General features: G+C 42.0%; 1 protein-coding gene across 1 annotated transcript in view; it reads left to right on the forward strand.

Annotated features, from left to right (window-relative positions):
* The window catches only part of HSD17B2 (hydroxysteroid 17-beta dehydrogenase 2), a 64,294-nt gene that overhangs the window by 25,617 nt on the left and 12,860 nt on the right, over positions 1–25,817 (forward strand). The window contains exons 2-3 of the mRNA XM_025370340.1: positions 8,349–8,561; positions 11,483–11,668. Coding sequence (XP_025226125.1) covers positions 8,349–8,561; positions 11,483–11,668 — 399 coding nt within the window. The remainder of the gene's footprint in view (positions 1–8,348; positions 8,562–11,482; positions 11,669–25,817) is intronic.

The raw sequence follows: 25,817 nt of genomic DNA on the forward strand, positions 1-25,817 counted from the left end.
GGCATTTCAGTTGCTCATCTTAACACAGGAATGACAAGAATATGGGAGAATTCTTCATCAAGGTTGTGTTCCAAGAAAAAAACATTTGTTTCTATTAAAAAAATTGACATGAAAAATCTAGCTATTTCCCAAGGCCTCCTCACCCAACAACTGTTATCTTTTAAGAATGCTGAGGGCAAAGGAGGTGGGATGTCAAGCAGTTGCTCTTCCTGGATTAAGAGTTGAGCTTTATTTTGACCTCAGGGCAATCCTAAGTATGCTGGAGTTTTGTTGTATTTATCTAACATTTTATTATACCTTAATCTATTTTATGGGGAACAGGCAATGTCAACATGAGGGTGGCAATCTGATGGATTGCCTAAGTCTTAAACGAAAGGGTGGGGAAAGTTCATTTCCCACTAGTTTCCCACAGGCTTTCAACCAGATAAACAGCTTTGATTCAGATGACCTTCGTAAGTGGGAAACTGTATGTCAGGGGTCTCCAGCTCAAAAGGCTATGGGCTCAGGGCAGGCTGCATTACTGAGGGAAGCTGGTGATGGGAATGTGTGTGTGAGCTCTTGATGAGTGAACCTTGTTCCTTGGAGTGCGTACCCCATCAGAGGGGGAGCCCTGGAGGTCCTCAGACTCAGCTGATGGGTCCCTTGTGGGAATGCTGGCTCATCTGGTTAATCAAGAGAAATCATTGCTCTGGGTTTTCAGGTACAGTCTCTCGGTTTTGAGTCTTTGTTCAAATTTTTACAAAATTAATTGTATGGGACAAATGAAATGCCTGTTCAGATCACATCCTTTTACTGATACCTAGTAGATCTTCGATTTGTGTTTGTCCATTCTACTATTAGAAGTGGGCTTCCACTATGAGAAAGGGTCTTGGTGCCTCTGAAGATACCAACCCCGTTAGCATCTCCGCCTTAAGCTGCTGGTGGTTGAAGATATCACTGGCATAGGGGGTGCTCGGAGGAGCTTTAGGGGTAAGGACTCAGAAAGCAGAGCTGTGATCTTTGGCTGATTCTTCACTGTGGCTAGAATAGTGGTGAAGACCTTCTGAGAGGAGAACTGAACTGAAAACCCTTTTGGTTCCAGAAACTAGAAGAAGCCAGTGAAAGGAGTAGTGTAGTGTGGGTTTTTAAAAAAGTTACCATTTATGGGCCGGGCGCCGTGGCTCATGCCTGTAATCCCAGCACTTTGGGAGACCAAGGTGGGTGGATCACGAGGTCAGGGGTTCAAGACCAGCCTGGCCAAGATGGTGAAACCCCGTCTCTACTAAAAATACAAAAATTAGCTGGGCGTGGTGGTGGGCTCCTGTGATCCCAGCTACTCGGGAGGCTGAAGAAGATAATTGCTTGAACACGGGAGGTGGAGGTTGCAGTGAGCCAAGATTGTGCCACTGCACTCAAGCCTGGGCGACAGAGTGAGACTCTGTTTCCAAAAAAAAAAAAAAAAAAAAGTTACCATTTATTTAATAAACACCTGGAGAGTAGTGGCTTTGTGCCAGACCTTGTTCCAATTCCTTTAATATATAAAATTATTTAATTCTCCTGACAGCTCTATGAGCCAGGTCCTAGTGTCACTGCATTTTAAAGATGGGGAAACTGGGGCACAGAGAGGTTAAGTGACAACCAAAGTCACACAGCTGTTAAGTGACAGAGCTGGGATTTGAACCCAGGTCTCCCAGCTCCAGAATCCAGGTTCTCATCATTTTTCTTGGCTGCATTTTAATAAGGACAATTTTATCTACAGTAATGAAAAATTATGGTTTTGAAGACTATGTAGAAATATGTAAAACTGGTCTATATAATAGTAATTTTAAAATCAGCTGTCGAATTGTATGTGTGCTATAACTGTTAAAGAACGATATGTAGGAAAGGAGACTAGAAGAAAAAGAATATGAACATTATGAGAGTTATGCAGTATTGGTGAGATTATGGAGAAGGTCTTCTTTTATTGATCTCAGTATTGACTGTGAGGTTTTATTTCTTGTATGATGTTTTATTAATGACTAAAAACCATTTACAGGTTTGTAAATTCTTCCCCCTCTTCCTTCTCTCTAACTGTAGCTTCCAAAGGACAGTGCTTGTGTTCCAGAGCACATGCATCCCATCACTCAGTCCTGTATTTACAGGGTGGATGCATTTCATTCAAGGGGCCTGGCCTGAGGAACTCCCAAACACGCGTTATTCACAATTTGCCCAGTTTAAGACTTGAACCAACAAATGATGGGGTGTTTCCGTTCACCAGCTAATATAGTGCCCCCATGTGGCAGTAGCATAAATACACTTTGCAACTACAATATACAATTCCTAACGCTCTAAAATTCAAGGTGATTCACATTATTTCCAATTTGCACATAAACTGAGACTTTATTACTATTTTTAGAATTAACTGCTATTTCAAATTCACTCCAATCTTGTACAAATGGGTCTCTAGTACTCATTGCCTGTTCCAGGTTGATGGGTTTCCAGGCTGCTAGAGATAGAATGATCCCAAATGACATAGTTTAACACCAACCTCAGCATTTTCTCCCGTTGAGCACTTACTATGAGTCAGGTGTCCTCAGCTCTAGCGACAAAGGACCCTCTCTTGGTTTGTAAGGCACTCATATTCTAGTGCCCTCTTCAATGCTTATTCATCCAACATGTGCTTTTTTATTGAACATCCACTATGGGCTAGGCCTTGTGCTTTGGAGGATTTGAATATTTTATACCCGAATTGTTTATATCCCAGTCTGTGCCTGGCTCCAAACTACCTTTGCTATGTCTTAGCTGAATGACTTAATCCTTCCATGTCTCAGTTTCCTCCTCTGTAAATGGGTGATGGTAACATTACTTACTTCCCACGATGATTGAGAGTATTCCATGAGTAAATGCATGTGAACTAGCTGGAACTTGGTAAACAGGCAATCCATACTCGGTGTGCGTATTGTCAAACACCACTGTTGGGTAACTCTTATGAAACCCTTCCACCTTCTCACGAAAGCCCTGGCTTTGTCGCTGGGTTTCCGGAGTACACAATTGTTTTTCCCTCTCCTCAAGGAGCGATTCCTCAGCCACAGATTTTTTCAAGGCCCTCTGACCCCTGAACTGCCTCAAGACTTCATAGACACCAGGGGCTAGCACAGCCTGATCTCTAACATCATAAGTCAGAAATGACGCCAGGGTTAGAGCCATGATACTAATGACAGCCATTCACAACACGCTGGGCCAGTGTGAAATCCTGTCTTGCTGACTTCCCATGCCAGCCTAGGAGGGGGTATTATGATGACCCTACATTCCACGTGAGGAAGTGGAGGTTCCACATGGTTATGTGTGACTTTCCCGAGGCCCATATCGGGAAAGTCACATAGGAAAGTGGAAGAGGAGAATCAGGCAGTCTGAGTCTTAACCAAGATGTTCAGCTGACAGTCAGTAGAGGCAAACTCTACGCTTACCAATAATGTGAGTGGAAACACCTGAAAATTAAAATAAAGACACAGTATTATTTTCTAAAAAGACCGATGTAGTAATTATTTGGAATAGGCTCTATTAGGCACTTCACAAATATTAACTGACATGGGTACCATTATTAAGCCCATTTTACAGATAAGGAAGCGGAGGCACAGAGCAATTAGAAAGGTTCTCTAGGGTTAGACAGGCAGGAATAGCAGGACTAGATTCGTACCCATGCCCCTATGCCACACTGCCTCATAGGTAAACACAAGCAGATGGTCTCCTGTGATCTCTGGCTTCATTAATTCACTGCCAAATAAAAGCAAACTCAGATTTAGTTAGGAAAGATTTTACTCAAAAGGATTATTGCAGTAGAGGGAATGTTCTAACTACATAATCTCCAAGTGTCTCAAGATGAGGCAGTAAATGTTTTGTGTTGCTAAAGAGGCATAAACAAGGCTAGAAAGAAGTGGGTGTTGGGGGCTGGGATGATCAGAGTGACGCAATCAGACAGACGTTGAGAGCTGATCAGGAAGGTCTGTAAAGACGACTTGTCTGCTGGCTCAGGCTGAGGGTGGCCCAGGACCTGGGGAAAGGAGAGAAACTACACCGAAGTTAGGTTAACAAACACTTTGTTCTGAGCGACCAGTGGAAACAGGCAGTTCAACTAACCACAAAAACAAAGAAAGGGAGTTTGGAGGCTCTGGGTCTGGCCTTGTCATAGGTACACAAGTGGGAGCATCTGTGAGTCTCATCTAAGTCATATGGGGAAGGGAGTTATTTGCAGTGAGCTGCTTCCCAGAACACAAAAGGGTGGGGACATTTGTTAACCTTTGCAGTTTTCCAGGATTACAGGGCTTGTCTAAAGTTCAACACTGTCATCACCTGTAGGCTCTTCCAAGGAACTTTCCTAAGAGAGTCAGATCCTAGGCTCATGAAGCTGCTCAAAGGCACTGCCTTCCAAAATGTGACAAATTATCCTCTGCTCAGAGGAAAAGGAGTCAAGATCACAATGCTCCCATCCCTTGCTCTCATCCCTTTACCTACCGCACTGGCTTGTTACACTCAGTATAATGTTTTCAATGTTCGTACTGTAGCAAGCCTAGAAACTTCATTCCTTTCTATGGCTTAATAATATCCCACTGTTGGATATACCATATTTTTTATCCATTCATTAGTTGATGGATGTTTGGTTAGTTTCCTTTTTTCTGTTATTGTGAATAATGCTTCTATGAACATTCGTGTACAGGTTTTTGCAGAAACATATATTTTCATTTCTCTTGGGTACACACCTAGGAGCAGAATTGCTAGGTCATCTGGTAACATTACATTTAACCTTTTGAGGACTGTTTTCCAAAGCAGAGATAACTAGTTTTAGTGTCTGCAGTAAGTGAAAAAGATGGAGTTTAGGAAAGATACTGAAACTAACTTGAGAAAGAAGAGGGATTATTATGAGGATGTGGAATTTCTTAAGACACACATGGGGAAGAGGTCACTTGAGGTTTACCAGAGACTGAAAAGTTATCATGAGCCAAGAAGATGCTCGTCTATGTCTGTGGACAACACCCGACCTCAGACTCTGCTCTTATTTGTAGCTTTGCCTCTTGTTATTCTTCAAGAGGACTTAGCCCATATCTCCATGTGCATGAAGGAAGACAGACCCCCAGACCCCCATTTGCTATTGAGTTTAATGTCCTTCTGGGTCAGACAGTATCGGACACTGCTTTGGATCTTGCAGCCACAACCCCACATTTCTGAAAGAGAAAAGCTGGTTGACTCTGGTCCAATCAGCCTTAGACAAGTGGTGGAGTTACACAGGACAATTACAACCTTATGGACGGACCCCCTGTGGGGAAGGGGAAGCTCTCAGCATCATGTGTGGAGGCATACAGTGTTGAACACATCAAAGTGTTTGTGGGATGCAAGGTCAAAGGAAGGACTGGAAAGTGCAAAGTTCATGATTCTCATGTGGATTTGGGGAGCAGATGATGGACTTCAGGTTTGGATACAGGTGACAGTTTGCATGCCTTCATGGTCAGCAGCTCTAATTGGGTGGATGACCCTTTTCCTCCTGTCTTAGGTCTCTAGACAGCAGCAGACACCCTGGTTGGGTGTTTATATGCCCTGTAGAGTCAAGGTCATGGTCTTCATCTCTGCACTGCAGAGCAGTTTTCTTCTCTGTGCAGAAGGAATATGCTGGGCATCCTGATATCACACAAGCCTCTAAGGGGAACTGGGTGCTTTAAAATCCATGCCTCCCATATATCTAGCTGTGCCAATAATAAGGCAGAAGCATAAGGTATGGTACATCATAAAATGGGAGAGGCTGTCCATGAAACTCTTGGCCTCACCCAGCAGGGTGTGTATAACCAGGCTCTAGGTACTTTTCACTTCAACCTGGTTCAAAGTTAGTTATTTTCAGGTTAATTCATATCCTTTCTTACAGACCACAAGAGGATCATCCTGGGATTAGCTTGCCCAAAACTCCCTTCTCTGCTCACACAGATGAAGGAGAAGGTGGCTGGTCCAGTATGACAGTGACTGGTGAACTTGGATTTAGGATCCAATAAAGAGTCCAGGTTGATCCCTACCATCTGTGTGATCTTGGCATCTCTTGTTTTCAGTTCCCTCACCTGTAAGATAGGAAGGATAATTTCTACTGTAGACATTTCGGGAATAATTTTGTAGGATAGACTTGACCACCAGTGGTATTTAGGGGATTCCAGGGAGACCCACACAGCATTGGTCTGCTGACTGGTGAACTTGCCAGTGCTCAGCTTCTGGCCTCAGCACTGTGGATCCAGAAGTTGGATTTGTCCAGCAACAGGTCCATTTCTTCAGGAACTGGGCTCACAAAATGGTTATACACACATATTATTATGTATTTGTACCAGAATTCTAATGCATTAATTTACATTAAGGCAGGTGTCTATCACATGGTCCAGACACTTGCATCTGTCTCAGTTGGTACCATCTCCTCTTCTGGCCAGCCCCAGGGAGGAAACCACTTACACTCAAGGGCTATTTACTGAGCACCGACACACATGGAGACATAAGAAGGAAGGAGATGGAGCAAACGTTAAACGCAATCAGTGATGGCAACCAGAGGCATTCATCTCTTAATGGTGTCAGAAGGACAGGAGCACACACACCTTTTGTCATGACTATCATTCTCTCTCTGGCAGTGTTTGCAGATGCCAACCATGCTAGACTTTCTCTCTCTTTTCCACCCTTTTCTACACTTAGAGGGCTGGCCAATCTCCATTCTAATTAGCATAGCCTTTAAAAAAAGAAAAAAGTACTTTCTTGTAGCAAAAATGGTAAACATTACAAGATAAGGTCCCCCACCATTCTGCCTCTCTTCCTAAGGGGAACTTAGGGATCTCTCCTTCCAAATTCTTTTTTGTTTGTTTGCTTTTACATTTCCACACCTTGGTATGTATAGAATCAACTCTCCTCCTTTTTTGCATTAAATTGGATTTTATTAATTATTATTATACCGCAAGTTATTTTATTTCACTTAACAAAGCATCTTGGAGCAATATCCATGTCATTTTGGATAGTTCTATTCCATCTTTAAAACTGCTTTGTTGTATTCCATTTTATGTACCATAATGTATGTAACCATTCTCCTATTCATGGACATTTAATTCCTTCTTTTGCTCTTACACCGTGCTATAAAGAACATCATTTATGTACCTGCAAGTATTTCTCTAGGATGAATACTGAGACTTTTGGGGTCAAAAGATAGGCAAATTCACATTGGCTGATTTTAGTCCTGCACATGTTTATCAACAGTGTATGTGAACACCTGTCCTCTCTTTGCGGACAGTAGATTTCAGGCCCCTGTTGTTAGCTTGGAAGCAAGATCTCTTTTCTGCCCACTCGCATACTGATCTTTGAGTTGATTCTCTGCATGTACTCTAATTTTCCTTATTTCCCAATTCTTGGCGGGGATGTCTGGCTACTGACAAAAGAGATCCCTGCAGAAGTCCAAGGAAGATCACATGACACAGGCAATGTGAAATACTCTCTCATTAAAAGGAGAAAGACATTAACTGTTATTTGTTTATCATGGTGTATGTAGCTCAAAGGGTGATTTAATGTTCACGTTATCTTCAACTTGGGAATTTCAGACATCTACATTTTGCACTTGTGGGTATAAAACACTCTTTCCGGGGTCCCTAATACCCTCTTGGCTGGGTGGGTACACTCCTATCTCAAATTCTGAGAAGCTTAAGTCATACTCTGTGTATTACATTACTCTCCATTTTCACAGAGCAATGCAATTAGGGCTTTCTATTTGGTTTCTGTTGTAACTTTCTTTCTAGGCTTGACGTCTATTCCATAGCTCAGGGTCAGTCCTAGACAGGAAAAAAGGCCCAGGAGGGTGAGAAACACAGGTGGCCATGAACTTTTAACTTTTATAATCCAGAATGAGCTTGCCCCTGTGGGCAGCCTCTGTTATCGCCCTGTGTCTCCATAAGGCAAAACCAAGTCCAAAGTATGAGTTTGTAATGAATGTTTGACTGAAAGTTTTACAGAGTGAGTGAGGCTACATCAAACACTACACATTGTAGATTACTAAAACTACTTCCATTAGATGTCTTGGTTTTCCTTCCCAATTTCTTTGGCCAGCAGCCACTCCTGGACTACCCTTCCCCCAAAACCTTTCTCTTTCCACCTATGCCCACCCACCACCCCTCAGTTCTACATTATGTCCCTTTCTTTATATGGAGAAATGTATCTGTGTGGCTTGGCTTCTCCTCCCACCTCCCCACTTAGCACATAAAGAAACTTCCTCAGGAATCCCTCTCTTCAGAGAGCATGGAGAATCCTAAACAACGTAATATGTTTTCCTTGTTAAATATTTTCTCTTGTCACTGTGGTTTGAACTCACTCCCTACTCCCCTGACCCTATGCAGGTGGTGATTGTGGGCTTGGTCACGCTTTGTGCAAGTATCTGGATGAGCTGGGCTTCACGGTATTCGCCGGAGTTTTGAATGAAAATGGCCCAGGAGCTGAGGAATTGCGAAGAACCTGCTCCCCGCGCCTCTCGGTGCTCCAAATGGACGTCACGAAGCCAGTGCAGATAAAAGATGCTTACAGCAAGGTTGCAGCAATGCTGCAGGACAGAGGTACTGCCGCCAGCACCCTCAGTGCCTTTACCCTCCTCCTGAACACCCAGTTCTTGTTCCAGCTTGGGTTGATCATGCCCCCTACTCCACTCTGGCCACTGCTTGCACTGGAACACACCTGTGCTGAACCCCTACCATGTGTGGGGGCCTCTATCAACATGAAGACCTTCGGAGTAACTCAGACATGGGCCCATCCACACAGAACTTACAGAAACCTCTATCTCATTCTCACCAACTTCTCAGTCACTCTTCCATGAACAACTCCACCAGCCCCAGCTCATTGCTTTCCTGTCTACAATAGCAACATGCATTAGAGTCCTCAGCTTAGAAGAAAAATACCTTCATGGTCACTGTCCTCCTTTACCCATTACCCCTCCTCTTCTCTTTCCTTCATGGCCAAGCTCCATGGAACCCTGTAGCTCTCTGATTCTCTTCCTCACCTTCAATTTGATGTTGGTTCTCACTCTGCCTCCCTAACTAATCTGGCAAAGCTAATCAGTATTAGCCTGAAGACCTAGTTGGTTTTTTTTTTTTTTTTTCAACTTTTATTTTAAATTCTGGGTTACACGTGCAGGATGTGCTGGTTTGTTACATAGGTAAACATGTGCCATGGTGGTTTGCCGCACAGATCCACCCACCCTGTAGGTATTGAGCCTAGGATTCATTAGCTATTATTCCTGAAGCTCTACCTCCCCTCCCTACAACAGGCCCCAGTGTGGGTTGTTCCCCACCATGCGTCCATGTGTTCTCATTGTTCAGCCCCCACTTACAAGTGAGAACATGCGGTGTTTGATTTTCTGTTCCTGCTTTAGTTTGCTGAGGATAATGGCTTTCAGCTCCATCCATGTCCCTGCAAAGGATATGATCTCATTCTTTTTAACGGCTGCATAGTATTCCATGGTGTATATGTACCACATCTTCTTTATCCAGTCTATCATTGATGGGTGTTTGGGTTGATTCCATGTCTTCACTATTGTGAATAGGGCTGCAACGAACCTACGTGTGAATCATCTTTATAATAGAATGGTTTATATTCCTTTGGATGTATACCCAGTAATGGGATTGCTGGAAGACCCAGGTTTTAACTTCCCTGCGGTATTTAAGCATGTTGTTTATACTGTCCTCCATGGCTTTGGGGTCCCCAGCCCCCATTGCTCTCCTAGTTCTCCAATCTTTCTTTTTTTTTTTTTTTGAGACGGAGTCTCGCTCTGTCTCCCAGGCTGGAGTGCAGTGGCCGGATCTCAGCTCACTGCAAGCTCCGCCTCCCGGGTTCAGGCCATTCTCCTGCCTCAGCCTCCCGAGTAGCTGGGACTACAGGCGCCCGCCACCTCGCCCGGCTAGTTTTTTGTATTTTTTTAGTAGAGACGGGGTTTCACCGGGTTAGCCAGGATGGTCTCGATCTCCCGACCTCGTGATCCGCCCGTCTCGGCCTCCCAAAGTGCTGGGATTACAGGCTTGAGCCACTGCGCCCGGCCGTTCTCCAATCTTTCTTTCCACTTCTCCTGGATGAAACTTTGCCTCTGTCTCCCCACAAATACAAATGCTACTGAGGGTTGCATCCCCAGACTTCCCACTCCATGTGTCTGGGGCCATACCATTTGCTCCCTATACCGAGAGTTCTCAATCCAGCTGCACATTAGAATCATTTGAAAATTACCCATGCTGGGGTTCAGGATGGGCTATGTAACTTGGCAGACCCAAAGCAATATGAAAATATGGGGCCCCTAGTTTGAGTTTGGAAAATTATTAGGAATGTAAGATGGTGACAGCAGAGACTGAAACCACATACAGGACCCTTCTGAAGCACCAGGCCCTGTGTGACTGAACAGATCCCCCAAACCCAATTAAATCTGTCCCTAGGATGGAATCCCAGGTATCATTAGTTTTTAAAGCTCCCAATGTGATGCTTATGTTAGGGCAGGGCCAAAAAACACTGGTTTATACCAATAACTCCCAAATATACTAATATATTACCAACCTAACCCTTCTTCTCCACGTATACAAAGTTATCTACCAGACATCTTCCCTTATACTCCAGAGGCTTCAACTTCAACATGTCAAAAACTGCTCATTGTTTTTTTATTCCCTGCTGCCATTCTGCAAATCGTTTTGCTCTCCTGCATCCCACAGCTCCGACACTGGCACTACCACCTAACCAGTCATTCAAGCCGGAAACCTGTGGGTCACTGAGACCCTCAGCTTATCCTCAATGCCTGTATTCTACTGACCCTAGTCCTGTCAAGTCTACCTCCTGGGTAGTTACCTTCCAGCTCCTTCCTACCATTGCATAGCGCTATGACTTAGCACTGCATGCACTGGACCCTCACCTTCTTCCACCTGGGCTATCCCAATGGCCTCCTTGGATATCCCAATTGGCTATCCCAATGGCAACCCATCTTTCCTTCCCCATTACTTTCCAGAGACTAATCTTCACAGCATTCACATTTTACAATGCCATCCATCTCCTAAAATCCTTTAGACATACAGAGCCTCCATGCACAGGGGTCTTCCCACGTGGCATGCCTGTGGTGGGGAATTTGTTTTATCAGTGGTTTGTTGGTTCCCTATCAGTGGTTCCCTATCTAAACACCTTAACAAGGATTAGAGGTCCTTTCAGGATAATGGCTCCTGCCAAACCCTTAATCTGCAATACCTGCTGGTTCACTTAGTAAATTCTGAAGAGTTTCTGGAACAGAATGTTCTACTTTACATCTCTGCACATCTGGCTTCCTGTTACAGGAATTCCCCTCCCACTCCCACTCCTTTTCCCTAAGACTCTTGCGTTTGTCCAGTGGCAGACTCTAATCCCACGGGAGACCTAGCTCACACGTAACACCTCCTGCATGGTCTTCCAGGTGTCACAGGTTGTGTCATTCACTTACTCTTCCAGACACTCACTCATTATGGTTTTCTGTCTCCAGGACTGTGGGCTGTGGTCAACAATGCTGGGGTGCTTGGCTTTCCATCTGATGGGGAGCTTCTTCCTATGACTGACTACAAACAATGCATGGCCGTGAACTTCTTTGGAACTGTGGAGGTCACAAAGACATTTTTGCCTCTTCTTAGGAAATCCAAAGGAAGGCTGGTGAATGTCAGCAGCATGGGAGGTGAGTCAGCATTTTCACACGTGGTCATGGGGTGCCCATCACAAGACATGGCTCATGGCATTCTTTGTGGGCTGAATAAAAAAGCAGGGCATGCAAAGGCAGGGCTGGGTCAGGATTAGTCAAATTGTTTATCCCCTGTTGACTTTCACACAATAAAACCTTTCTCCTCTTCCAAATTCTTTCAGGTACAAACTCTCATCTGCCTTCTAACTCATCCATTTATTACTGGGGATTTAGGGTTCATATATATCTTCATAATGTGACTGCCAACACATAAGGTTGCTAGATTTGCACAGGAAATCTCACATTACAAATAATGTCAGCATTTCAGGCAATCTGTTTTCAACACTTCGTCAATTTAACACACTGTGTTCAGTTCCCTGTAAGCTGAGTAGGCCATACTTTCCCTCTGTTCATGCCATCAAACACAAGCTGCCTGCATTGTTAACCTGAAGATTATCCCCAGTGTTGAGCAGCCTCAACCCAGCTGGGTCAGGATGTGATGACACTGGATGGTTTGTCTCTCTGTTTCCAAGAACAAATAGTACACAACTTGAGTCAAGGACTGAACAGTCTTGCCTTTTCGTAAACAATGCCCATGTGTGTCATAGTGCACCCTCTTTGCTGGGGTGGACATTTTCAAACTGGGGTTCCTCGGGCTTTTATTCAGTCTGGGGAAGATCCATTGACCTGACTTTTGGGTCACTGGGTCACTGCAGAAGTGAGAGGGAAGCCAAAGGGATGGGCTCTGGACTCTAGGACCCTGCCTTCAAGTAGAGGAGTACCACTCTTCACTGTTGGATCAATTAATTCTCAGTAAAATTTCTTAAAATAAAGGATACGACTAGGCTGTTTTTGTTTGTTTGCTTGATTTTTGTGTTTTGTGCTTTTTTTTTTTTGGTAATGTGAATATCAGTTCTAGAATGATTTGGTGGGGGAGGGGGTTCTTCGTATTTCCTAGACAAATATTGTTGTCCATCACATTCTATTTCCTGGCTTTAACTCAGTAATTTTCTTAAAACTAACTGCTATTGTCTTTGACTAGAGTGTTGGTTGGCCTGAGGCATAAGCAAAGAAGAAGGAGGGAGAGAGAGAGGGAGAGAGAGAGAGAGAGAGAGAGTTGGGGGAGACAAAGGTTTCTCCAGGATGGTTAGGAGCCATGAGTATTATATTTTAGCTGTGTGAGAACCCTAAAGTATTTCTAATTTCCTGCTACCTTGCCGAAGCAAATGAATCCTGAGAAAACACACAGCAATATTTTCCTAATCTTTGTTCTGAAAGCCTTTACAATTTTGGCCTGTGTGGAAGCCTCACCTTTCTCGTTTCCCTGGAACAGTCTAGTACTTCTGGGAAAGTCTCACAGACTCTATGCCTCACTTATATAATAAATATTTACTGAAATAACAGAGTACTGCCTCCTCCTTGGCACGTTGACAAGGAGGTTTCTCTTTTTTTCTCTGTTCTCAACTTTGAGCAACACCTTCATGCATATGAGATCACTTTAGTTATTGCCAAAATGTGGAGTATGTGCTGTAGGCCCAGTGTCTGGCATGCAGCAGCAACTCAGTTAATCAATGAAGAAAGGCAAGTGTGTGAACAAGTGAAAAATGGAAAATGGATTAATGAATGGGTAAGCAAAGAGCTTAAAATACAAGGCTAGGTGTGGTGGCTCAAGGATATAACTCCAGCACTTTGGAAGGCCAAGGCAGGAGGATTAGTTGAGCCCAGGAGTTTGATACCAGCCTGGGCAACATAGTGAGATCTCGTCTGTACAAAAACAAACAAACAAAAAAACCAGGCATGGTGGCATGTGCCTGTAGTCTCAGCTACTCAGAAGGCTGAGATGAATCAGTTGAGCCTGGGAGGTCGAGGCTACAGTGAGCTGTGTTCATGCCACTGTTCATGCCTGGGTGACAGAGTGAGACCCTCTCTCAAAAAATAACTTATAATACAGAGCATACACTTCCACATATCTTCGACTTGGCCTCTAAAGGTCTTTCTAAGCCAGAACTCCTTACTCTGTTGTCATGTATTTTTATTGAAGGGAAACCCTGAATGCCAAAATAAATAATGTATCTCACTCTTATTCTCACCCTCTGGTTGTGCAAATTCATTACACCCAGCTATGTCCATCTATTTTCTTAAGATCATCACCAAGTTAACCTATCTGAAACAAAACTTGCTGTCAGCCCTCCAGAATGCCTAGAAATACAGCTAACTAGGGAGGTGAAAGATCTCTACAAGGAAAACTACAAAACGCTGCTCAAAGAAATTGGAGATGACACAAACAAATGGAAAAACATCTCATGTTCATGGATAAGAATCAATATAGTTAAAATGGCCACTCTGCCCAAAGCAATTTATAGATTCAATGCTATTCCTATTAAACTACCATTGAGGTTCTTCACAGAACGAGAAAAAAAGATTTAAAAATTCATATGGAACCAAAAAAGAGCATGAATAGCCAAGGCACCACTAATTAAAAAGAACAAAGCTGCAGGCATCACACTACCTGACTTCAAACTATACTACAGGGCTACCTGTAAGCAAAACAGCATGGTCCTGGTACAAAAGCAGATACAAAGATCAATGGAACAGAATAGAGTACCCAGAAATAAAGCAATACACCTACGACTATCTGACCTTCAACAAACCTGACAAAAACAAGCAACGGGGGTAAGGAATCCCTATTCAATAAATGATGCTGGGGTAACTGGCTAGCCATAGGCAGAACATTGAAACTGGACCCTGACTTCTTTCTGTCCTAGTCTTTTGAGTTTCAGAGCTTTGAGTCATCTTGGATTTGTTTTTCCCCATGCCTCTCTCTTCTTTCTCCCACCCACTCACCAAGATGTATGAAGTTTTCCTTCACCACAACCAGCTTTGAAACTTCATGTTCCAGAGACACTCTAGAAATGAGTTTATTTGTAGGACTCAGAAACCACCCAATGTACCTTATAAAGCTGTTAAAACAGTAGCAAGAAATCAGAAGAGATGGGAGGCGTATGTACTCAACAGGGCCGGGAGTTTGTGTAAAGACAGAAACAAAGCACTGTCCAGAGAGGAAAAAGATATTTCATGCAAATGGAAACCAAAAAGATCAGGAGTAGCCATACTTATATCAGGAAAAATAGATTTCAAGACCAAAACCATAAAAAGAGACAAAGAAGGTCATTATATAGTCATAAAGGTGTTCATTCAGCATGGGGATATAACCATTGTAAATATACATGCACCCAACACCAGAGCACCCAGATGTATAAAGGAAATATTATTAGAGCTAAACAGAGAGATAGACCTCAATACATTAATAGCTGGAGACTTCAATACTCCACTTTCAGCTTTGGATAGATCACCCAGGCAGAAAATTAACAAAGAAACATCAAACTTAATCTGCACTATAGACCAAATAGACCTAATTGTTATTTACAGAACATTTTATCCAAAGGCTGCAGAATACGCGTTCTTCTCCTGAGCTCATGGATCGTTCTCAAGGATAGACCATATGTTAGGCCACAAAATAAGTCTTAAAACATTTTAAAAAATGAAATAATATCAAGCATCTTCTCTGACCACAATGGACCAAAACTAGAAATAAAAAATAAGAGGAATTTTGGAAACTATACAAGCGCATGGAAATTAAACAATATGTTTCTGAGTGACCAGTAGGTCAATGAAAAAATTAAGAAGAAAATTTAAAAATTTCTCAAAATAAATGATAATGGAAATCAAACATCCCAAAACCCATGGGATGTGATGAAAGTAGTACTAAGAGGGAAGCTGGTAGCTATAAGTGCCTACATTAAAAAAGTAGAAACGCTTCAAGTAAACAACCTAGTGATGCATCTCAAAAAACTAGAAAAGCGAGAGCAAACCAACCTCAAAATTAGTAGAAGAAAAGAAATCATAAATATCAGAGAACAAATACATAAAATTGAAATGAAAACAATACAAAAGATCAACAAAATGAAAAGTTGGTTTCCGGAAAAGATAAACAAAATTGACAAACGTTTAATGAGAGTAAGAACAAAAGAGAGAAGACCCAATAAAATCAGAGATGACAAAGGAGACATTACAACCAATACCACAGAAACTTGAAGGATCATTAGAGGCTACTATGAGTAATTAACTATATGCCAATAAATTGGAGAACCTAGAAGAGATGGATAAATTCTTACAGAGAGCCTACCAAGATTGAACCATGAAGGAATCCAAAACCTGAACGGACAAATAACAAGTAATGAGTTCAAAGCTGTAGTAAAATGTCTGCAAGCAAAGAAAAGGCTGGGACCTCATGGCTTCACTGCTGAATTTTACAAAACTTTTAAAGAAGAACTAATATCAATTCTACTCAAGTATTCTGAAAAATAGTGGTGGAGGGAATACTTCCAAACTCATCCTACGAGACCTATATTGTTCTGATAGCAAAACCAGAAAATACATGTTAAGAAAAACAACAACAACAAAAAACTACAGGCCAAGACACCTCATGAACATTGATGTAAAAATCCTTAACAAAATACTAGCAAACTGAATTCAACAGCACATTAAAAAGATCATTCATTGTGACTAAGTGGGATTTATCCTAGGGATGCAGAGATGGTTCAACATTTACACAAATCAATCAGAGTGATACATAATCTCAACAGAATGAAGGACAAAACCATATGATAATTTCAGTTGATGCTAAGAAAAGCATCTGATAAAATTCAACATCCCTGCATGATAAAAACCCTCAATTTAAAAAAAACTGTGTATAGAAGGAACACACCTCAACCTAACAAAAGCCATATACAATAGACCTATAGCTAGTGTCATACTGAATGGGAACAAACTGAAATCCTTTCCTCTAAGATCCAGAACATGACAAGGATGCCCACTTTCACCACTGTTATTCTACATAATACTGGAAGTCCTGGCTAGTGCAAGCAGACAAAAGAAAGAAATAAAAAGCATCCAAGTTGGAAAGGAATAAGTTGAATTATCCTTGTTTGCAGATGATATGATCTTATATTTGGAAAAAACTAAAGACTCCACCAAAAACAATTAAAACTGATAAACAAATTCAGTAAAGTTGCAGCATACAAAATCAACTACAAAAATCAGTGGCATACTTTTTTTTTTTTTTTTTTTTTTTTTTTAGGCAGAGTCTCGCTCTGTTGCCAAGCTGGAGTACAGTGAAGTGATCTCGGCTCACTGCAGCCTCCACCTCCTGGGTTCAGGTGATTCTCCTGCCTCAGCCTCCTGAGTAGCTGGGACTACAGGTGTGCGCCACCATGCCTAGCTATTTTTTTTTTTTGTATTTTTAGTAGAGACAGGGTTTCATAATGTTGGCCAGGATGGTCTCAATCTCTTGACTTTGTGATCTGCCTGCCTCTGCCTCCCAAAATGCTGGGATTACAGGCGTGAGTATGCCAATAGCAAACAATCAGAAAGAAAAGTCAAGAAAGTAGTTCCATTTACAATAGCTACAAATAAAATGAAATACCCGGGAATTAACCTAACCAGAGAAGTGAAAGATCTCTACAATGAAAATTATCTAATACTGATGAGAGAAATTGAAGAGGACACAAAAAATTGAAAGATATTCCATGTCCATAAGTTGGAAAAATCAATATTTTTAAAATGTCCATACTATTCAAAGAAATCTATAGATTCAATGCAATCCTTATCCAAATACCAATGACAATCTTCACAGAAATAGAAAAAGCAATCCCAAAATTTTTATGGAACCACAAAAGACTCAGAAGAGCCAAAGATATCCTGAGCAGAAAGAACAAAACTGCAGGAATCACATTACCTGACTTCAAATTATACTACAGAGCTGCAGTAACCAAAACAGCATGGTACTGGCATAAAAACAGACATACAGACCAACAGAACAGTATAGAGAACCCAGAAGTAAATCTACACATCTATGGTGAACTCATTTTCAACAAATGCAATAACATACACTGGGGAAACAACAGTCTATTCAATAAATGGCGCTGAGAAAACTTGACCAGGTGCTGTGGCTCATGCCTGTATTCCCAGCACATAGGGAGGCCAGGTGGATTGCTTGAGCCCAGAAGTTCAAAACCAGCCTGGGCAACATGGCAAAACCCTGTCTCTACAAAAAATTAGCCAGGCATGGTGGCATGTGCCTATAGTCCCAGCTACTTGGGAGGCTGAGGTAGGTGGATCACTTGAGCTCAGGGAGGTAGAGGCTGCAGTGAGCTGTGGTCACTCCATTGCACTCCAGCCTGGGTGACAGAGTGAGACCCTGTCAAAAAAAATAAATAAATAAAAGAAAGAGAAAAAAGAAAGAAAGAAAGAAAGAAAGAAAAAAAGAAAGAAAGAAAAAGAAAGAAAGGAAGGAAGGAAGGAAACTGGATATCCATATGCAAAAGAATGAAACTAGATGCCTGTCTCTCACCATATAAAAAAATTAAATCAAAATGGATTCGATACTTAAATCTAAGACCTCAAACTATGAAACTATTGTACTATAAGAAAACATTAGGGAAACTCTCCAGGACATTGGAATTGGCAAAGTTTCTTGAGTAACACCCAACAAGCACAGGCAAATGAGATCACATCAAGTTAAAAAGCTTCTGCACAGCAAAGGATACAATCAGCAAAGTGAAGAGACAACCCACAGAATTGGAGAAAATATTGCAAACTACCCATTTGACAAGGACTTAATAACCAGAAAATATAAGGAGCTCAAACAACTCTACAGGAAAAAATCAAATAATCTCACTTAAAATGTACAAAAGATCTGAACAGGCATTTCTCAAAAGAAGACAAGACATACAAATAGCAAACAAGCATATGAAAAGGTGCTCAATATCATTGATCATCAGAGAAATGCAAGTCAAAACTACAATGAGATGTGATCTCACCCCAGGAAAAATGGCTTTCATCCAAAAGTGAGGCAATAGCAAATGCTGGTAAGGATGTGGAGAAAGAGAACCCTTGTACACTGTTGGTGGGGGTGTAAATTAGTACAACTGCTATGGAGAACAGCTCTAAAAATAGAGCTTCCATGTTATCCAGCAATTCCACTGCTAGGTATGTACTCACAAGAAAGGAAATCAATATATCAAAAAGATATCTGCACTCCTATGTGTGTTGCAGCACTGTTCACTGTAGCCAACATTTGAAAGTAACCTAAGTGTCTATCAACAGATGAGTGGATAAAGAAAATGTGGTACATATACACACAATGGAGTCCTATTCAGCCATATAAAAGAATGAGATATTGTCATTTGCAATAACGTGGATGGAACTGGAAGTCATTATATTAAGTGAAATAACATAATGAGCATAAAGACAAACTTCACATGTTCTCACTTATTTGTGGGAGCTAAATTGAACTCATGGAGATAGAGTAGAATGATGGTTACCAGAGGCTGGGAAGAGTAGTGGAGAGAACTAAGGAGGGAGCAGTAGGAATGGTTAATGGGTAAAAAAAATAGTTAGAAAGAATGAGTAAGATCTAGTATTTGATAGCACAACAGAGTGACAATAGTCAATAATAATTTAATGTACATTTAAAAATAACTAAAAGAGTATAACTAGATTGTGTGTAACACAAAGGATAAATGCTTAAGGTGATGGAGACCCCATTTGCCCTGATGTGATTGTTATGCATTGCATGCTTGCATCAAAACATCTCACGTAGCCCATAAATATATACACTGACTATGTACCCACAAAATATTAAAAATTAAGGAAACAAAGCTCAGAAACGATCAGTTTTCCTCTGTGTTAGTTTGCTAGGGCTACCATAAGAAAATACGACAGACAGGGTGTCTTAAAAAAACAGAAATTTTTTTTTCTCACAGTTCTGGAGGCTAGAAGTCCAAGACCAAGTTGTCGGCATGGTTGGTTTCTCCTGAGCTGTCTCTTCTCGGCTTTCAGATGACCACCTTTTTGCTGTGTCCTCACATGGTCATCTCTCTGTCTGATGCATCCCTGGTGTCTCTTCCTCTTCTTATAAGAATGGCAGTCATACTGAATTAGGGCCCACTCCTATGATCCCATTTAACTACAATCATCTTTTTAAAGGTTCTATCTTCTAATACAGTCATGTTCCAAGACACTGGAGGTTAGGACTGCAACATATAAACTCTACTGTGTGGTGGGGCGAACAATTCAGTCCATAACACCGTAATTGATAAGGAACAGGGGAATTCAGCAGAGAACACAGTAAGGGACTGTCTAGCACTTACTGGAGAGTTTTGTGAAACAATAGAAAAGATTTTGAACTGGAAAAGAAAAAACCAGAATGTAACGCAAGGATTAGAAAAGTCAAAGTATGTGTAAAAGGCAATATATAACTAACAAATCCACAGAAATTAACATCTAATGTGATGCTGACTTGTTGATATATCTTTGGCAAAATTAATGTAATAGCAGTTTTGGAAAACGTGCTTATTTGGGAGTTCAGAGTTCATTGCTGTTATTTTCACTTTGAAGCAAGGTGCATGGAGGCAGAGAGGCAGTCAGTCACTAATAAGGGCTCCAGAAGAAGCACGTGGTTGCCCTGACCCACCAGATTGTCTTGAGTCTGGCACCTCTGTCACCTTCTGAATGACAAGAATTTTGGTGGCATAGATTTATCATGGAACTTTGCACCAGCCAGGAAAAACTGAGCTGGAATTGATGACTCTGTTCCAGTTATTCATTGCTGCAGAATAAATAACTGTGAAGAAACTATCTCAGGCTGCTGTGAGTAGGCAGCTGGTCTGGGAGGCAGAATAATGGGTCCTCAGAGACATACACGTCTCAGTGTCTGCAACCTGTGAGCCTGTTACCTCACATGGCAAATGGGACTGTGCACGCGTGATTGAGTGAAGGATCTTGAGATGAAGAAGTTATCCTGGATATTCTGGATGGATCTGATGCAATCACAAGGGTCCTTATAAGAAAGAGGCATGAGGGTCAGAGTCAGAGAGAAACTGGAAGATGGTACCCAGCTGGCTTTGAAGATGGAGGAAGGGGCCAGAAACCAAGGAATGCAGGTGGCTTCTAGAAGCTGGAAAAGTTAAGGGAACTAGTTCTCCCCTAGAGCCTCCAGAAGGAGCATGACCCTGCTGACTCCTTGATTTTATCATAAGATAATAAATCTGTAATGTTTAAACTGCTAGGTTTGTAGTAATTTGTTATAGCAGCTGTGGGAAAATAATGTGTCTGGTCTGACTTGCAACGAGCTCTGATTTACAACAAATCACATGCACCTAATTACTGATTCCAAACATTTTTCTTTTTTTTCCTCAAATTAAACTTCATTCCTCCCAATCTTATGTAATTCAGGTCTCCATGAACACTTTCTCCTCATTCTTTACACCATGTTGAAGGAACGCTTAACACTTTATCACGTTCCAAAAACGCAGAGCCAACTCCAGAAAATGCAGATTTTACTGGAGATTCCATATACCGCAAAGCATCATTTAATGCAAATTCCCTTTAGATTTTTTTTTTTCCTCCTTCCGAAGGTGTTCAGTTGCTAGCCACCTCACCCTGGTTACTTCCCCCTCCCAGTCCTTCCTGGCTCCCAAATCTCCCCAGTTTCTTTCCTTATCTTTCCCTCTCCTTCCTTCCCCCATAACCATACGTTCATATCACATCCACCTACTCTTAGCTGCTCAATAAAGTAAACACTTCCATTGGATCTGCCCTCCTTGGAAGGCAAGAGGTGTGCAGAATAGAAGAAAAAATTATTGCAAATCGTGTTTGCTGTTTCTTTCTCTGCTCTATTCCCCTCCTCTCTGGAACTCTCACAAACAAACTGAAGCTGTCCCGCATGAACTTCCCTAACTTCTCCTCGCTCCTTCTGTTGTCACTCATTCTCCTCTTCAGCCTTTCCTCCTTCCTCCTCCTGACTAACTCCTTCTCTCTCCCTGGGCCTTTCATTCTACCCCAGGCTACGCTCTAAGAATGATTCCTCCTCAGACTCTCAGTCCTTTTCTCCTTGAGCTGGGCTGGGAGCCAGGAGGGCGGGGCTCTCCTCTTCACTTCCTGGTTGGGTGACACTCCTGGAAAACCCGAGGTCCTATAGCCTCTCTAAGCTCCACTTTTGTCCCCATAAAGGCAATAAGAGCGGATGAATAAGCGGAGGAAATAAGACCACATAGGGGCGTTCTGAGGCTTAAATAAAATAATCCTCATAAAGTTCTTAGCATAGATGCTCATGTGTAGTATGTCTTCCCTGAAGCGTATGAGTTATTATTATTTTTATTAATGGACACTGCCCCGCACGTGTTTATTTTTTAATTTTAAGTTTAATTTTAAATTCTGAGGTACATGTATTTTCCATTGCAGCCCTATTCACAATAGCAAAGACATGGAATCAACCCAAATGCCCATCGATGATAGATTAAAGAAAATGTGGTACATATACAGCATGGAATATTATGCAGGCATAAAAAGGAATGAGATCATGTCCTTTGCAGGGACATGGATGGAGCTGGAATCCATTATCCTTAGCAACCTAACGCAGGAACAGAAAACCAAATACCGCATGTCCTCACTTGTAAGTGGGAGCTGAACAGTGAGAGCTTCTTTTACCCTTTTCCCCTGAGCTCCTTCAAAAGCTAGGTGACTTGCAGCCTCTACTTCTCGACAACCTCCTTAACCCATTAAAGTTTGGCTCCTTTGTTTTCTGTTAAAGACTGCTCAGTTCCCTGTGCCCACTGGCCACTTCTTACCCTCCTTGCTGTCTCTATCAGGCAGAATTTCCACGCCCTCTCCTGACCTTCTACCTGGTTGTCCAACCTCAGTGAGAAGTTCCATGTGCCTCTCATTTGGGCAGAGGCAGCCAGAGTTGGAACGTACACATTGCTTAAAAGGATGTTTGTCTGAAAGTTGAAACTCCCAAAACGTTCTCCTCAATAGGGTTCTTTGCAGCTTTTTGAATATGCATATGAGTATAACCACATTTTAAAAATCCATTCATCAGTTGATGGACATTTAAGTTCTTTCCAATTTTGGGCTATTATGAATAATGCTTCTCTGAATATTTTTTTGTGCAAGTTTTTGTGTGGACACTGTAAATTTTATGTAAGGGCTAGCTATTATTTCTATCACTTTCTGTGTCCTTGGGAAAGTCACTTAAACTCTCTACACTTCAGTGTTTTCATTTTTTAAAATGAGGTTCCTGAGGATAATACTAGAATCTACCTCTTGTGACAGTTGTGACCATTAAATACATTTAGAGCTGATGTTAAAACACTCAGAACAGTGCTTGGCATATAGTAGATATCTAATAAATATTAAGAGTTATTATGAAGGATCCACTACATTTCAGGCATTTGTTGAATGCTGTCAGGTATATGACCCCGATAACCTCTGTAATGTTGCTATCCTCATTTTGCAGTTATAAAAACCAAAGTCAGAAGGATTCAGTGACTGGTCTGTAAGCTAGAACTTGAACTTGAACTTGAGTTTCATATTCTGACTCACTAAGCCACCTCCTTCCCTGGTGACTCAGTGTAACCATATGTTACCACCACATCAAACACAAGGCCAAAGGGTCTCAGATGCTCTTCCCAGTGGTACCTTATTGACCAGTTTTTGCTTTCTACTAGCTCCACTGTTAGATGCTTGTTCCAGTCTAACTCCCATTCTTGTATGGAAATAAAGTCAACATAACCCATGTCTTCTCAATACACTCCTACAGGTGGGAAGTTCCAGGAGTGGGATGGGGAGAAACATTACTTCTTTAAGTTCTTCTCTAAGAAATGCAATCTAGAGTCAACCACGTCCTTCCCTCCGATGTCCTTCCCTCCTACATATTCCATCCCTAAAGAAAGGAACACGAAAGGGAAAGAGTAAGATACATCATGTAGGAATACAGGTAAGAATCTTCTAGGATGCCAGGCAAGCAGAATGAAGACAGACTGCCCGGGTTTTAATCCTGTCTTTACCAATGACAACTGCATGACCTTGGGAACAGTTCTGAACCTCTGAGTTACAGCCTCCTCATTTTAAGATGAGGATAATAGTAATTGCTTCTTCTGAGGACCATGGAGAGATGAGATGAAATAACACATGTTTAAGCATCAGCCTTGAGCTTGGCATGCAGTGAATGGCCCAGTAGCATTGGCAACCCCAAAACCATCAACCACGAGGATCTGGGGCAGCAGCTGACAGTCTGTGTGCTTGTAGCTTCTTAATCTGCCAGCTGCTGGTATAACTGCCTCTGACTGTGACACCGAATGACCCTTCATCCTCTGCCCCATCACTTACTAGTTCCTGGGGAGGTGACCCCAACAGGTCACTCCTTCCAGATTTGACCATGTCTACTACAGGAGACTTGTCCCCATTGTAATAACATGTTGATTATCCCTCCCACACAAATAGCATAGCTCTTTAACACAAATCCCAGCAAGGCAGTTGGATAAATATTTAACCAAGGATCAGAGGCATGGGAGGCAACTCTGACGGTACAAAGGGCAGTTGGAAAAACTTTTGTTTGAGAGGCCTAAAAGCTCCAGTTTTCCTCTTCAGAAATGTTCGCGTAAACACTCTTGTGCAATTGCATGCCATGCTTGAAAACAAGCCCTTCTAAAATGACCCAGGCCTCAGAGATTTTGTGTCATTTTGGCTTAAATCTTGCTCTTCGGTTACTAGCTGGGTGACCTGGGTCAGGTCACCTTACTTGTCTGTCTCTATCTTCAAATGATGGTCATGTAGCACCTGAGTCCAGGGCAATATTTCTCAACCTTGGCACTACTGGCATTTTGGTGGGGAGAATTCTTTCCGTAGGGGGACTGTCCTGTGCATTATGGAGTGTTAACAGCATATGTGTCCCTGACCCATTAGACAGTAGTAGCACCCACCCCTAGTTGTGACACATCTTCAGATATTTCCCATGATCACTGGGGTGCAAAATCACCCCCAGTTGAAAACCTCTGATCTTGGCTGCAGATTTAAATGCACCGCGGGTTCTGAGTGCTTAGCACAGTCACTGGTATATAGGAAGTCCCCGAGTCAAAGGGACCTCTCTACTGAGAGATAGTAATCACAGTTGTCTGCCACATCAAGCTGTTTTTTTGTTGTTGTTGTTTTTAGTTTTCGTATTTTTATTTTTTTAACCTAGGATTAGAGGAAGTGGGAAACAACTCTAATGGTACAAAGGACAGTTGGAAAATTGTTCTGTTTGAGGCCCAAAACCTTTTTCAGGCCCTGATGCTATGCTTGAATAAGAAGAGTTGAAAATAAAGCCCCCTAAAACAGATCTCCCTCTGTTGCCCAGGTTGGAGTGCAGTGGCACGATTGTAGCTTATATAACCTTGAACTCTTGGGCTCAAGCAATAATCCCACTTCACTTTCCTGAGTAGCTGGGAATACAGGCATATGCCACCACATCTGCTTATTTATTTTGCCATGGGGTCTCACTGTGTTGCCTAGGATGGTTTTGAACTCCTGGCTTCAAACAATCCTCTTGTCTTGGCCTCCCAATGTGTTGGGATCATAGGCATGAGCTACTGAGCCCAGCCCAAGCTGTTTAAAATACATCAAAATTACTTTACACCAAAGCAAGCAATCTTAGAGATTCTTACAAGTCTACAAATTAAAGGATCTAGTAGAGTTCACAGTTTCAGCCTTGAGTTCTGTCTCAGTCCAGACTGTGGGATCATTCCTGGACTTTTCCTTGCTGAGCCAGCTGCCTTAAAAGAGTCATTTGGCAAGTCATTCAGCCAGTCCCTCAGTTGCTCAGTGGCAAAACAAGAAGCCAAGGCTGAGATTTTCTTCCCTGACACTCTGCAGGGCACTTGTTGGACAAGGGGGAAGGTGGGTAGAGCAATACTGAGTGAACTTTCTCGTGCCGGGTTGTGTGAGAGATTTACATGCCTACATGTAAATTGAACACTGCAAGAACTGCCAATATTAGACCATGTCTTACCTATGAAATGGCAGTATTGTATGGTTCAACCTCAAAGATCCAATCTTGCCATTAATGTTTAAGATGACATAAGATGAGATAAATACAGGTGTCCAAGATGTCCATTCTAACATCCACAGAATGCAGATATTAATTAATTTTCTAGATCAAGCACTCTGTAACCCAAGTTTGTATAGCTGGTAAGTGATAAACTCAGGATTTGAACCAGGGTCTGTTTTACTCCAAGTACTATGTGCTTTCTACTTTTCCAGGCTG

The sequence above is a fragment of the Theropithecus gelada genome, chromosome 20, assembly GCF_003255815.1.
Source record: "Theropithecus gelada isolate Dixy chromosome 20, Tgel_1.0, whole genome shotgun sequence".
Classification (NCBI taxonomy): Eukaryota; Metazoa; Chordata; class Mammalia; order Primates; family Cercopithecidae; genus Theropithecus; species Theropithecus gelada.